Source organism: Dendroctonus ponderosae, unplaced genomic scaffold (assembly GCF_020466585.1).
Source record: "Dendroctonus ponderosae isolate FM_Combo_2020 unplaced genomic scaffold, Dpon_F_20191213v2 Dpon_F_20191213_1, whole genome shotgun sequence".
NCBI lineage: Eukaryota > Metazoa > Arthropoda > Insecta > Coleoptera > Curculionidae > Dendroctonus > Dendroctonus ponderosae.
The window spans coordinates 63,451,652-63,467,468 of record NW_026017110.1 but is presented as its reverse complement, the minus strand read 5'-3'; the positions used below and the strand labels follow the sequence as shown (position 1 = coordinate 63,467,468).

Genomic DNA, 15,817 nt, shown 5'->3' with positions numbered 1-15,817 from the left:
TTCAGCGAATCCAAAAATGCAATAATATACAGGACATTCCATTTGAAAAAACGCAATTTTGATACCTTTAGACTTTTTGGGACACCCTGTACATTACGAAAATATTTTTAAAATGTGCGCTCTGTAGGCGTCGGACAATTCATAAAAGAATACTTTTTAAAAATCAAACGGTTTAGCCGCAAACTTCCGTGCCGTATAGCGTGAATAACCCTGTATAGTACAAAATGAGCAGCAATTAAACCCATTAAGTTTAGGCGGTAGCATTGTGGGGTTCGGTGCAATGAGGGTGAAGGACGGCCGGCACGGCGCTCTACACGTGGTTCATGCGGCGACGGCGCGCCGCCCCACGCATAACATCTGGATAAATCCAACACACCTGATGAATTAGTTGTCTTATGCTGCTGTATGCATCAAGAAAGTTTGCTCTGATATGCTCTTGTGCGATTATCAAAAGCAAACGATTCTTTAAAATTATTCTGGTGAGTGTGGTGCACAGACTTGTTTCAGAAAATTCAGCATGGTTTTAATTCACCATTAATGATGTCAAATTGTAGCCTGGAGCAACATTGGTTCACTGTCTATATAAAAATAGGTGCTTACGAGAACCTGATTTGCCGGCTCGGAATTCAATTTGATCTATATGAGTAGCATCAACAAGAAAATAGCAGGAAAACGGTAGCCATTAATATATGTAGTTATATATTTGCTTAGATTGTAATAAGCGACAAGCAAATGTGATTAAAATAACAGCGTCAAAATTTTAACTTTTTTAAATTAACGTCAACTTCACAAACAATAACAATAACAGACGGAAAACTCGCTCTTCCGACTCGCGGGGTTTAACCTCTTCTGAACTCGGTCGCTGCTGTCACTTCACTGACTCCCCGTATTATTTGAACATATTTTTTATCAGCTAAGTTTACAAACTTCCTACTGCTACTTATCTACGGGTTCTTAAATCTAACATCGTTGCCGTGTGTTATTGTTATTGTTTGTGAAGTTGACGTTAATTTAAAAAAGTTAAAATTTCAACGCTGTTATTTTAATCACATTTGCTTGTCGCTTATTACAAACTTAGCAAATATATCACTACATATATTAATGGCTACCGTTTTCCTGCTATTTTCTTGTTGATGCCACTCATATATATCAAATTGAATGCCGAGCCGGCAAAGCAGCTCTCGTAAGTACCCACTTTTGTATAGACTGTGAACCAATGTTGTTCCCATAGAAAAACGTACACAAATGCATCTGTTTAATCTGAGTAAATGAAACATATAGAGATAAAGGTCAGAAAATGAATGAATCTTTCATGCTTAGAACAAATCGATTAATACAGATATTTACTACGCCTATGGTTAGCAGCCAGGCGAGCTGGTTTTCCGGTTAATTCTAAATTCTACTCTTTGATCGGTACCTACTTTTAGTACTTTCATCCCTACCACCTGTTTTTTTTTCATTGAAAAATCGCCGATCGGTAGAATTTAATGTTGGTCCCAAACAAATCAGGATTAACGAATCACTAGCTTGCTCTATTTATTAATGTCTTTGATTGTAACAGTCGGTTCAAAATGTCCGCTTGTCCAATTGTAAAAGGCATCCAAGGTTTGGGTCATCGGGCAGGGTATCGCAAACAATCAACTTACTTAATTAGCGAATAGATGTACCTTTTTAATTTGCACCCCCTCTGGTTAATAACTAATAGCTTACTTACTCGACGATATACCGACAGCATAGGATACATTCGGTTTGTTTCAGTGATGCATATCTACGCTGAGACGTGGACAGGCCTGCTCCTGGGCATGCCTGCACTCAGGCCACCGCCATCGAGTTACCCGCGGGTATGGTAGGGTTTTGGAGTGTGGGATTGGCAGCAGCGGCCTGGCTGTGTCTGGCTGCAGGGCTGCCGAAGGGGCTCTCCGGATTTCGATCACCCTTGCCCAGCTCTGGTGTTCTCTTGGCCCAATACCCTCGAGCTGGTGAACCTTCACTTCGACTCTCTCACATGGCCATCGATCACAAGACGCGTAGGATTTATGTCGCAGGTGAGTCGACTTCAACACTGAATCATGCTGTTCTGTTGCATCCAGAAATGTTTTGTGTGATACAGGTGTTAATGTTCTTCTTCAACTGGATCCAAATTTAAACTTGGAACACATCGTCGAAACCGGCCCCAAAAATGACAGTCCTCTTTGTCATGCCACAGGCTGCACTACAGATATATCCGTCTCCCTTATGGACAATTACAACAAAGTTCTTCTTGTGGAACCCGAATCGCGAAGTCTAATTATGTGTGGATCCTTGTACCAAGGTGCTTGCTCCAAGTTTCGTCTTAGCAATATCAGTGCCGAGGCCATATTCATACCAAGAAGTGTTGCAGCCAATGATGTGAACGCGTCCACATACGCATTTATCGGTCCGAAAAGTTATAACCCTTGGGGTCGATCAAATATTCTTTACGTGGGAACTACCTTTACGAACCAGGGTGAGTATCGACATGATGTTCCAGCTATTGCCAGTAGGGATTTGGACACGATGGAGTATGCAGAAGATTCGTTCAGCAAACAGTCCATGGTTCAAATTGATGTCAAATACAGAGATCATTTTATTATACAATACATATATGGCTTCAATGCAAGCGATTATGCGTATTTTGTAATCGTACAAAAGCAATCTCATCTTCCGGGACAAGAAGAGCAAGGATATGTATCGCGATTAGCCAGAACTTGTATCAACGACCCCAACTATGATAGTTATACAGAAGTGACTTTACAATGCGTAGACGGTGATGAAAAATATAATCTCGTTCAGGATGCCAAAGTAACGTTGGCGGGGGAGGAACTGGCCAATGCCATGGACATCGAAATAAATTCTCCTGTTTTAATAGCCGCATTTAGACCAGCTAAAGGAATTACCAACGAACCCCAAAACCACTCAGCACTATGCATATTTTCTATGCGGGATATCGAGAATAAGTTTATAGAGAATATACACATGTGCTTTAATGGCAGCGTGAAATATAGGTGAGTTTAGGCGCAAAAGAATATTGAAAACATTTAAAGCATGTGGGGTGTGTTATTTAGGAATATGGGTTATATCTCCGGTCCCGTATTAGACGGGAAATGTCCAACCAGTGGATCTGCTGGGAACATTCCGAATTTTTGCGGAGACGTAGGTTTGAAAATTAGTGGTATTACTCCCATTTCTACCAATGCAGCGCTTACCTTCCCTAATATTTCGTTATCTGCTGTTGCAACGGCCTCAACCGGGAGACATGTGATGGCCTTTTTGGGCACTACCGATGGATTCATCAAGAAAGTGTTACTTAACGGACCATCTCCTCCTGAGTATGAAGAAGTACTTGTTGATTCGTCAAATCCGATTTTGCCCGATACCACGCTTTCATCGACAGGGGACTACCTTTACGTTCTATCAGCAACAAAGGTATTTTTTCCATTTTGAAAGTCGTAGTTGCATTTATTCCATCACTTTATCTTTATACTAGCTTAGAAATCGTTTTGTTTGTCGACGTTGCACCTGCACGTTGCAGTTGTGCGTTGTCGATAAAATAAGTTATTCCAATGTTACTACTTTTCGCCATTAAATCAGGTCTAGTAGAAATTAACGAGAAAAGAGCAGGCATGCAATAATCGCGTAAAATCGGAAATGTACGAACTGCCCAATGAATTGGATTGTAAGATTACACATTTTTCTGCTTGTTCACTGATCCCTTAATTTTTTTGTTATACAGGTACCATCAAACATGCTATAGATATTTAGTATATATCTTGCCAGTAAAATAGATTTTATAGTTACAAGACAGATTAATTTGTCATACTATTATCCCTTCTGAATTGGATTTTTGTAGGTTTCTAAAATAAATGTGGAGCATTGCAGCACCTACACAAATTGCTCTGCTTGTTTAGACTCCAAGGACCCTTATTGCGGTTGGTGTTCGTTGGAAAAACGGTAGGTTTAAAATATTAGTCCGGTAGTTTTACATAGCGTTTACCTTGTGACCACATCATTTTTCGATATAGTTATGTTTTTCACAATATCTACTTGATTGGGATTGGGATATAAAAATTATACAGCCTTCGGCCCTTACATTTGGAAGTCAACTAGGTACCAAAGTAGACCGGGTTTTCGGATTATGCGTCAGGGAGTTTTTAAGGGTGATTCTACATGCTAAAATCATGGTAGTAAGTTGTATAAATATGATATTACAAAAATTCTAAATCTAAATACTTTCCGAGTTACAGCTTATCAAATTTCATTTTTTCATTTTATTTTCGACTTATTCCGGACATTTCTTTGAGAATCAAATTGAAACTAGATACAGAGTTTAAGCTTCAATCGACATCAAAGTTTTTATCATTCTCAAACCAATGTTCTTGGATTTAATTACAATCGCAGCAAATTAGGTCGTCTGGTTTTAAAATGTGCCAAATTTGAGAATTTATGATCACTCTTAAAAATTGCCTAGCGCATTATTCGAACACCCTGTATATTTTCACGAATGAATCAAACAACTTTCTGATTTATATGAATATTTATTTTTGCTTTGTTTATTTGGAAATTACATATTTGAAATAAGCATTCGTTTTCTGTGATCACCAATCACAGGCACATCACATTTTACAGATTCATTAGAATATGGAATACTTTTACGATGCAGTTTGTTGCAAAATAAATGTAATTTGGTATGTTACAACTCTGCTTCAACCGCCCAATCAGAAGAATTTATAACATCGCATCATTAAAGAGACAACTTATGAATATATAATATCAGCGATTCTATTGTTGTAGATGTACGATAAGAAGTGCCTGCCAAAAGGCATCACATAGTGCTCCTCGTTGGTTGTCTTTAGGTACTGGTCAACAGTGTATAGATTTTGAACAAGTTCAGCCAGAGCGAATACCAATCAATCAAATGACTACCGTCCGTTTAACTATAAGAACTCTGCCAGAGCTGCCGTATGGCGCTAAATATAAATGTGTTTTTGGGTCGTCAGATCCCATAGACGCTCAAGTTACAGAATTTGGACTTAGTTGCCCAACTCCAGAAATTAATCGGAGGCCAAAAATACCGGCAAAAACTGACCACATTTTAGTGCCGCTCAGTGTGCGGTCCTCGGAAACAAATAAAGATTTTGTCTCAAGGAATTTCGCATATTATGACTGTGAAAAGCATACAACGTGTGGAGACTGTGTCCGGTCGAAATGGGCCTGCAACTGGTGCGTCTATGAAAATAGGTGTACCCATAATATTTCCAATTGCCAAAGGAATGTCATTAGCGGAGAAAACGTGAGTTTGGTTTGCTCTTGCGCTTGATCGTACCGAAGCCCTTTGAAACAATTATACTTTCAGAATTCAAATATTCTTCCAAACCATGGCTACGCTTATTGCCCGCAATTTAAGAAACGTGATGTGATACTCCTCCCTAATAACGTTTTGAAAGAAATTGTATTTGAAGTAAAAAATTTACCCCATCCACAAGCCGGCCACTTTGGCTTTCAGTGTATAGTAGTTATAGAAGGTGCTACTATGTTAGTTCCTGCCAGAGTCGATGCAGACAAATATATTGTATGTGATAAAACGACGGTGAGTGTTTTGAATTGTTAAGAATTACCAATGCAAACTTGACAATCATTGTTCCAGTATTCGTACGAAGCCAACGAAGGAGAACATGAGGCTAGTGTTAAAGTAGTATGGAACAGAAGTCATCATATAGATTCTATTAATATTATTTTATACAAATGTGATATATTAGGTTCTCATAGAGAACACGCTGATTGTTCGTTGTGTGTTACCAGAAATTCCAAATACCAGTGCACCTGGTGTGGTAACTCGTGTCAGTATGCAGACACATGTCTGCATACACCACATATTGAGTGCCCTCGGCCTAGAATCGATGTGGTAAGCATCTACTTACTAACTACCACAGAAGTCAGAAGAATTATTTATGTTATTCTGCTTTAGATTAAACCGTTAAGTGGTCCTATTGAAGGAGGAACTCTTGTAACAATCGAAGGCAGTAATTTAGGGTTAAAAAAAGAAGACGTTCAAGGAAAAATAAGAATAGGTGACGTGCCATGCAAACTTGTTAACTACGAAGTGTCGGTGAGAATTCAATGTGTGACAGGGCCTTCTAGGACTGAGCATGCTGCTCCTATTATAGTTGGAAATGAAGCAGGATATACGAAATCCACTGTAGAATTTAGTTATCAGGATATAAAATTGACCGGAATTTATCCATCTGTCGGCCCACAGAGTGGAGGCACTTTAGTAGCAATTACTGGCAAATATTTGAACATAGGATCTGAAATAACTGCTTATTTGGATAATAATATATGTACAGTTAATTTGACACAGGCTTCAAGTGGTAGATTGACTTGTATAACTTCACGAGCCTCAAAAGTAGCTAATATCGCCAAATTAACATTAAGTATAGATGGTGCTAATCGTACTTTAGAAGGAAATCCTTTCAACTACACTCAAGACCCTACTATTATGGAAATTAAACCGTTGAATAGTTTTGTATCTGGTGGAAAAATGATTTTTGTCCACGGTACTAACTTGGATAGCATTCAAAGGCCAGAAATGGAGGTGTATTCTTACGGCGATACAAACATTCCTTTCAATAGTACCATTTGTACTGTGCTCAGCTCCACCCAAATGGAATGCCCCAGTCCTGCTGTTAATAGAGTATTTGAATCGTACAGAATGCGCGCCAAACGAAGTTTGAAAACTCTAGCGGCTATAAAGGTAAGGGCAATTAAAGTAACCTGCGATGTGAAGTTAAATTGAAATATTAAGTTTTGAACACAGGTCTGTTTTTCGAATTTTTTTCAGATGAGGGAACCAAAACTGATTCTTAAAGTCGGTTTTATCATGGATAATGTGCAAGCAGTGCGAAATTTGGAAAAACATTTTCCCAATTTACGATCATCGATTCTTTACGTAGACGATCCCAAGTTTATTCAGTTTCCAAATCAAATTAAGCTCTACAAAGGGGACACTCTTGTCATAGAAGGGGAAAACCTGAACGCTGCAAGTGACGAAACTGATGTCGTAGTCACCATAGGTACTAAGCCGTGCAATGTAACCAGTTTGGCTATGAGCCAACTTGTATGTTCACCGCCTGAAATGCAGCCTCCGGATACCGATGAAAACCATGTCAAAGTACGAATTTCATTTGATTCTTGAATACATATGAAAGGCCTCAAGCTAAAACTATGTTATGCCCTTGTTAGCAATTGATATATTAATATTAAGCTTCTGTAGAGGGGATGGAGTTATAAAATTACGAATTACAGTTTTTTGCTAGTATTGGCATTTGGGCAAGGAAGAGAAAATGAACATTGACTCACTATTTTTGACAAGTTTAAACATACCTATGTATAAATAGGTCGTGGGTATGGATTTGACTGGTACACTCGAGTCCAATTTCTTTTGTTTGCTTAAACTGGAATAACACAGTTGAGTTTGCGGCATTTTACTTTGTACAATTCTAGTTTATGTTTTTTAGTTAGTTGTATTTCACATTTCATTGATTTTTTCCTTTTAGACTGAAACAAATCTGCCGTTGGTTGTTGTGCGAGTAGGCAAAAGTTTGAGGTTTCCCATAGGCTATTTAAAATACGACTTGTATAAAACGTTCGCTTTTCCTCCAGAGGCGATCATTTTGATTACAGTTTGCATTATATTGTTTGCTTTTTTCTTCGTGGCCGTACTTTTTGTATACCGCAGAAAATCTACCCAAGCAGAACGAGAGTACAAACGCATTCAAATTCAAATGGATACATTGGAAAGTAATGTTCGATCCGAGTGCAAGCTAGGTAATTTTTTCCATTAGTATAGGAAATATAAGATAGTGATTTGTGCTAGATGATTTAATGTCAACTATTTTATGACATTAATATTATAAAGCTTTTTTTGCAGCTTTTGCTGAACTGCAAACGGATATGACGGATCTGACTGCTGATCTGGAAAATTCCGGCATTCCAACCTTAGATCACACTACGTATATAATGAAAGTGTTCTTCCCGGGTGTTAGTGACCATCCTATATTAAATGCACTTAAGGTATGAAATATGTTCGAATCACTCAAAACCTATTTTAGAAACATTGTGTATGCGAATTTCAGGTGAGGCTTAATGGGCCTAAGACGAATTATGATGCCGCTATGTTGCAGTTTGATCAGTTGATCAATAATAAATACTTTATTCTGACTTTTATAGATATTTTAGAAGATCAGAAATCGTTCAATATCAGAAACAAGTGAGTATGTGCCTGGGTTTCTAAATACACAAAAGTCCCATTTTTATTTTTCACTTACCCGAGTTCTGTTAGATATGCCCTCTATTTGTATATACAGGGTGTTTTTTTTATCCGAGGAGCAAATATTTCAAATAAGAAGTTAATATCTGGGAGGGGAAAGTTTATTCGTGTCAGAAGAACAACGCCTACTTCGACCTTGTAGGCTAGGCAGGGGTCGACTTGAGAATTTCAAATGGTAACCACAACATTTTATTGAAGATTCGAATAGTGCGTCAAAAACTGGGAATAATTTATCTAAAACATTTTCTTCGATTTTGACAGGTGGCGCTGTAATCCATCAATTATCAATTTTTTTGCTTTAGATCTGCTAAACTATCGGTTATTTAATTGAAACGCTGAAAATTTTAGTGTGACCAATAGCATCTATTAATTTCAGATGAATATTCGGTTTGAAAATTGTTTGATGATGAAAATCAAATATGTATCTCCAAATCAACAAAGCTTCTATTTGTTTATTAAAAGTATAGCATTGATAGTTTGAAAATTCGCATTGCCAATACGTTACATTTCGAAATGTATTTTGAATTTGAAGCTGTCAAAGTCATCTAAAATTTCTCTCAACTCAATGTAGGAACACTGATAAAAGCGTAGACATTTCAAATTGTTGACTTTGACATTTATTAATTTCGTTCTGGGTTAGAAACACTATTTGAATTTGATTTAAATAAGCTACTATAATTTTTGATATGGGGGCATTAACTGTGCAAGAAAAAATTGAAATTATTTTTGTATACGGAGAAGCCGGCCGATATACTTTCAATAAACAAATAGATGTTTTGTTGATTGGAAGGTACATATTTGATTTTCATCATCAAACAATTTTCGGACTGAATATTCCTCTGACATTAATAGATGCTATTGGTCACACTAAAATTTTAAGCGTTTCAATAAAATAATAGTTCAACTCTAAATCTGAATTTAAAGAAAAAAAAATTATAATTGATGGATTACAGCGCCACCTGTCAAAATCGAAGAAAATGTTTTAGATACATTATTCTCAGTTTTTGACGTACTATTCGAATCGTCAATAAAATGTTGAATAATAATGGAAAATAATTGTTTCCATAACAATACAAATAGATAGCAAATTATAATTTAAATTATCGTTTACACACACGTGTACCGTATACATTTTATGTTTTAGAGTGAATGTAGCTTCATTGCTGATGGTAGTGCTAATGGATAAAATGGAGTACGCAACTGATATTCTGAAAAGCTTATTATTACGTTTAGTAGAGAAATCTGTAAATAGTAAGCACCCTCAGCTAATGCTACGCCGTACAGAAAGTGTAGTCGAAAAAATGTTAACAAACTGGATGGCGCTGTGCATGTATCACTATCTCAAGGAATATGCTGGATCGTCCTTATTTGTGTTATTTAAAGCCATTAAGCACCAAATTGAAAAAGGTTTAGTAGATGCCATAACACATGATGCAAGATATTCGTTATCCGAAGAAAGACTGTTAAGAGAAAATGTTGAGCACAGCTCAGTTGTAAGTGCTCGTAGGTAACGAGTTAATTTTGGGTAAATGGAAAGAATTTCGAATTTTAGACCTTGCACATAGTTCAAGATGATCTGGACGAAAAAATTCAATGTAAAGTTCTTGACTGTGATACTATAAGCCAAGTTAAATCTAAAATTCTGGATGCTTTATTTAAAAATACACCGTTTTCGTTGAGGCCGTCCATACATGACGTTGATTTAGGTGAGCAGACGGTCTTCTGACCCCATAATTTGTATATTTAACATAAGACAAACTTATTTTAGAATGGAGGCATGGCAGAGGTGGACATTTGACTCTTCAAGATGAAGATCTTACGAGCAAGAACATAGGAGGGTGGAAAAAGCTGAATACCTTGGAACACTACGGTGTGAAAGAGAGTGCAGTTATGTCATTAATAGCCCGACAAAACGATAGTTATACAAATTGTAAACAACCTTGCCACAATTGTGTGTCAAGTATGTACCTAAACCATTCGCAGACTCCCATAATTTCTCATCCAAACGGGGACGTGGAAGCTCCAAACTATCCTAGAGTTTTTCACTTGATCAAACCAATTGAGGATCATCATTTTCCTAGCAACCGGGTGCCTCATGAACGAACTCATAAAGCTATACCAGAAATATTTTTAACTAGGTTATTGTCAACTAAAGGTACTATTCAAAAATTCGTTGACGACTTTTTTATGACTATACTTACTGTTAATGACGCTTTACCACCTGCCATTAAATGGCTTTTTGATCTTTTGGATGAAGCAGCTAGAAAACATGGTATTCAGGACCCCGAGGTGGTTTATGCATGGAAATCAAATAGTCTTCCTTTAAGATTTTGGGTTAACTTTATAAAAAACCCGGATTTTATTTTCGACATTAATAAAACGAATACTTTAGACTCAAGTTTGTCGGTTATTGCACAAACATTTATGGATGCCTGCTGTACAACGGAACATAGATTAGGAAAGGATTCACCGTCCAATAAGCTTTTATTTGCTAAGGTAAGTTGTGGTATAGGAAAACGGATAAATCAGTAAGCACAATATTTATATTTTGTGTATATGTTACGGTTAAACTTCGAATTTGGCTCGATATTAATTTTGTAATATTGGAATTAACGTCAAGGTAAGATTTCGAACGTTACTCGTAACGATTTTTAACGTATTTAACGTATTTATTTAGAAAAGGAAACATTTTTCCCAATTTATGATAATTTGTGTCTTTGAAATCGTGCCGACTAGGAAGCACTCTGTATATAATTTTCAGGATATATCAAGATACCGAGAGATGGTATCACAATTTTATGCAGATGTAGCAATGCTACCCGTTATGACAGACCAAGAAATGGGATCAGCTATGCAGCAACTGTCAGCTCAGCAAGCTGAAGAATTCGATACGGTGGCAGCTTTGAAAGAATTATATATTTACGTTGCGAAGTATAGAGAACCAGTAAGCTGTTTCGCACAGGGAAGGATTGGCAAAAGTTAATTTTTGTTTTCAAGTTGCTGGAGGCCCTCTCGTCCGATCCCATTTGCTGGCGGTTGAATTTGGCTCAGAAATTGGAGAGTATCGCCTACACACTGGGAGGGGAGGATACATCGGGATGCTGACCTCATGAGTCACCTGATCAGCTACTGCTTCATTCATTGGCATCTTGACTGCACACTGAGCACACGCACGTTTTTGTTGACAGTATTAATGAAGTTTTAGTTTTGCTCGGCATGTCTCACAATAGTTGAAAATTTTTATATTTAGCTCTCTATCCATCCACCAATCCAATAGTTAAAGAATTGCAAATCTTTGTATATTTGTCCATTCTATTCAATCTATAATTCATAATGTATTATTAAAGTAAATTTTTCAATTCCGTTCTAATTTGAATTTTTTTGGCATCTTATATGGGTTTTGAGTACATACAGGGTGTTCGGATAATGTGTTAGTAAATTTTTAAGGGTGATTCTACATGCTAAAATAATGGTATTAATTCATGAAACAAAAATTCGAAATCTGAAAAGTTTCCGAGTTACAGCTCATCAAACTTCCTTTTTTTCTTTCAATTTTTTATCTATTCTGGACATTTCCTCGCGAATCAATTTGGAAATCGGTACAGAGTTTAGGCTTAGTGATCTACAACTTTCTGATAAAAAATTGTGTCTCCACTTTACCACTAGATGATCTGAAATCCAAATTAAATGTTTCGTATATCTTTTTTGCCACGCCAAATATCGCAAAAAGTAATGTGCTATTTTAAAGGTTAGAAAGCACTAGCCAAAAAATGTGCTCTTCACAGGACTCAAAATACCTCTTCGTTTGGTAGCAAATCGACATTAAAGTTTTTATCACTTTCAAACCAGTATACTTGGATTTAATTACAATCGCGGTAAATCAAGTCATCTGGTTTTAAAATGTCCCAAATTTGAAAATATAGTAATTGTTGTATCACTGTTCGATTTAAACTAAATTTTTACCGATCGACATTTGTACCGATTTTCAATTTTATACGCGAAGAAATGTGCAGAATAGGTCAAAAAAGAAGTTTGACGAGCCGTAACTCGTAAAATATTCAGATATCGAATTTGTCTTACATGACTTACTATCATTATTTTAGCATGAACAATCACTCTTAAAAGTGTTCTCACGCATTATTCAAACACCCTGTAATAACTTTGTTAATTTTCAATATAGTTTAGTTTAAGTCTCCTGAATAAAAAAATAAGGCTTTAATCTTTAACTGAACGATTGAACATTCAATACATATTAATCATTCCTACAGCTCAAAACAACGCGGAAATTCCTAATAACATTTTTTCACTGGAGAAACGCTGTCACACTCAGTCCATGGGAAATATAATTACTGCATAGCATATAATGACTGGAACTGTTTTACAAATGGTATATTTTATATTTATTAGAGAAGCGACTAATTTAGGGAATATTTTATCTATGGGAAATAGCTGAAAGCGAAGCTCCCTCCGAATGTCTCAATGTCGCGAAATTTACAACGTTTATTTCGTCATAAAACTTTAAGTTTATTATCAAGTTAAGAGTAATTTGTGTTGCGATATGTCGAAAATATTTGAAATTCCATATTTTGTGACAGCAGAAACCTTATCAAATTTGAATGCAACGATTTTTATCTTTTTTTTGTTAACGAAGCAGCTGTATATTTAACTGTGTTATTCTGTGATATGGCGCATGATCAGGTGACTGACTATTCCATGGATGTGTACTTACCCTCCAGCGGTCACTAGTTTCCTTCCTGAGTGCCTCGCTACGCTGATGGGACGAAAAGTGGATAGTGTATTGCGCGCGCACAACACTCTAAAAGGCATTTTAAAACAACAGCGCACTTTGAAGGCTCTCTTTTGTTTTGCAGCATCTAATCTACTTGAATTTGATAAATATTCTCGAAGGAAACAAAGGAGAGTGTCAAATATCGTTCGGTCCGGTTAGCTTAGTTTTAAGTAGATATAGTAATTGATTGTATGTGTATGACTGATATTCAACTTCGATTTGTAGGCGTACTTTAATTTTTTTCGAGGATAGGTTTAATGATGTTAACAATTTTTGTTTGTGCGTTTACTGACAGATCTCTATCAACGTGGTTACGTGCTTGAGGTCCAAGCTTGTTTTGTGCGGAGTGCCTTTTGGTTTAGGGCAGTTTAAAGTAGATGCCAAGTTAGTAGATTCCTATCCAGATCTGTGAGTAATGCACATAAATTTACATGACATTCTTGCTTGAAAGCTCGAAACATTTTAAAACATCACAAGCGTATTTACAAAAATAATTTTTTAAACTGGTACATTGAATTTGATAAATTGACATTTTTGATTCCTGAATGCAATGCTAAAAATAATAGTGATGGGATTTAAAGTGAATCAAAATCACGTTTACCTGTTATAGTCAGGTGAATTTAAATTGTGGTTTTAAATGGTTAATCTAAGTGATTCACCGATCGACAGTCTAATTTATGTATATTTCATGCAATCCCTATCTAGAGCATAGTGCAGTTGAATAATGTTGTCGAACAATTAAAAGTAACGCTAACCTAGAAAGTAACATGGCAAACAATATTCAATACAATAATAGAAATTTACTGATAGTTTGATAATGTCGTCACTATAATTTTTTTCTTGCGGCAAGTACTTGGTCTATGAGGATTTTTTGGCAATATTCCTGTTATTTCGATGTTATTTTCTTATTTGTGTTCAACAATACTATTTTGAAGTATCGACTTTTTTTAATTATGATCTCTCATGTATGATTCACTGCTTCTAATTATTAACTAAATCAGCTCGATATTAAGATTTGTTAGCTAATTCGGTCTTGCCTATCGTAACATTAGCGCGTTCTTTTCAATATTTTTTTAGTTGAAATAACAGAAAAAGTTGTTAAGTATTCAACTTTTTGTTTTTTTTGTAAATATATGAAATGTGCATATAGATTATTATATCGGGTTTATAAAAGTGTTTATAAATTAGGCATACATTCATCGATATTAGATTGTGTTAGAAGAATTGTTTTAATACTTTACTCATGTACATGTAGGAAGGCCTTTTCAAAGTGTAATTGTTGGGGGGAGGGGGCACACGCGCCTATATTTTTATTAACATAATTGCTATGTAAACATGTGTTCGAATAATCATTTTGAATAGGCCCAATTTTTTTTTATATAGATATCGATGTTTCACCTTAAAGTATCAATAAATTCAAAGATTCTTAGGTAAAATAATACAGACTGTAAATCGGTTAAATTAATACTTGTTTAGAGTATGTTTTTTTATCTTATTTTTCACTTATTCTGTAATTTGATCGTGAATTAAAGCTTTTTATATAAAACGTATTGTTTAGTGATATTTTTTTACTCTATTAAACATGTATTCCAGATAAATCTGTTTCAATATTTATTACCCATTTTTTCACGCATGGATACTTGCCGTAATTGTGCTTATAAAATGGATTATTCCGGAGAAATTCGGATATGTAATCCTATAGAGAAAAGCTTCAAATACTACTAGCAAATGCAACCCTATTATCCAATGGGTGTTTGCTTATGCAGAATGTTTCATTCATTGTGAATGGATAAGAGCTTGAGTCAATAATAACGAAGAAGTCGGCTAAAGATCGTGATCTCTCAAAAAACGCTTAAAATTAAAAAAAAATCGAACCCCACACTTAAAAAAAATTTCGGCTAAAAATCAAAATTTCACTCATACCCAATCGTCAATAATTCATTTATTCCACAAGGAACATTTTCCGCATAAAATCAGTACTTTTTCACTTTCGAAAAAATCAACAACCTTCGTTGCCTATATATATAACCTGATCGACCAATCGCTTGTCGACTTTGAATACAAGACATGTATAATGGCAACGAGTGAATATAAACAAATCAACTTTTAAATCAGCTGGGGGATGTTCTGTGGATAAAACCAAGTATTCGCTTGGCGTGAGTTACGTGTGACCACCCCGAAGACTGGCTGCTGTTTAGAAATAATTCAATCTGACAATTACAAGGGCGGATCCAGGGGTGGGGGTCCCCCCATTCAATTCTCTATCCAACGATGCCAAAACGAATTCTGTGACTCGAATGGTTCTTGAGAAACTTCGAAAAAAGCAGCGTCATGTTCAAGTGGATGTTGCAACTCAAAAAAAATCACGAAAATCTAAAACTTCGTCAATTCAAGCATTTTTTGAGAAAACTGCCAACAATTCCCCAACCATGGTTCACTTTCTAAAAAGGCCATTTATTTCTGTCTAGAATGATGTAAAAATGAGCGATCTTGCTCATTTTGCCTCCGAGATATGGGCAAAAACGGGACGGAAAACACGAAATTTTGGCAGAATGTTGCACCTAAATGTCTGATACTCAAATTTCGCTTTCTGGGTCAAAACTACTCGAATTTCCTCACTCACGTTGCTACGACTGAATCGACTTTTCCATTCTCTATCCAACGATGCCAAAACGAATTCTGTG

At 36.1% G+C, this 15,817-nt stretch overlaps 1 protein-coding gene across 1 annotated transcript in view; it reads left to right on the top strand.

Moving 5' to 3' along the window:
• Positions 1 to 14,727, top strand: part of LOC109540900 (plexin-B) — a 32,495-nt gene extending 17,768 nt beyond the window's left edge. Inside the window, exons 4-20 of the mRNA XM_019909424.2 lie at positions 1,759 to 2,045; positions 2,111 to 3,023; positions 3,084 to 3,444; positions 3,869 to 3,969; positions 4,810 to 5,308; positions 5,372 to 5,605; positions 5,663 to 5,920; positions 5,984 to 6,769; positions 6,857 to 7,186; positions 7,572 to 7,842; positions 7,946 to 8,088; positions 8,151 to 8,284; positions 9,489 to 9,837; positions 9,897 to 10,050; positions 10,113 to 10,840; positions 11,106 to 11,288; positions 11,342 to 14,727. Of these exons, the coding sequence (XP_019764983.1) occupies positions 1,844 to 2,045; positions 2,111 to 3,023; positions 3,084 to 3,444; positions 3,869 to 3,969; positions 4,810 to 5,308; positions 5,372 to 5,605; positions 5,663 to 5,920; positions 5,984 to 6,769; positions 6,857 to 7,186; positions 7,572 to 7,842; positions 7,946 to 8,088; positions 8,151 to 8,284; positions 9,489 to 9,837; positions 9,897 to 10,050; positions 10,113 to 10,840; positions 11,106 to 11,288; positions 11,342 to 11,449 (5,754 nt within the window). The 5' untranslated portion in view covers positions 1,759 to 1,843 and the 3' untranslated portion in view covers positions 11,450 to 14,727. The remainder of the gene's footprint in view (positions 1 to 1,758; positions 2,046 to 2,110; positions 3,024 to 3,083; positions 3,445 to 3,868; positions 3,970 to 4,809; positions 5,309 to 5,371; positions 5,606 to 5,662; positions 5,921 to 5,983; positions 6,770 to 6,856; positions 7,187 to 7,571; positions 7,843 to 7,945; positions 8,089 to 8,150; positions 8,285 to 9,488; positions 9,838 to 9,896; positions 10,051 to 10,112; positions 10,841 to 11,105; positions 11,289 to 11,341) is intronic.
• The last annotated feature ends 1,090 nt before the right edge of the window (positions 14,728 to 15,817 follow it).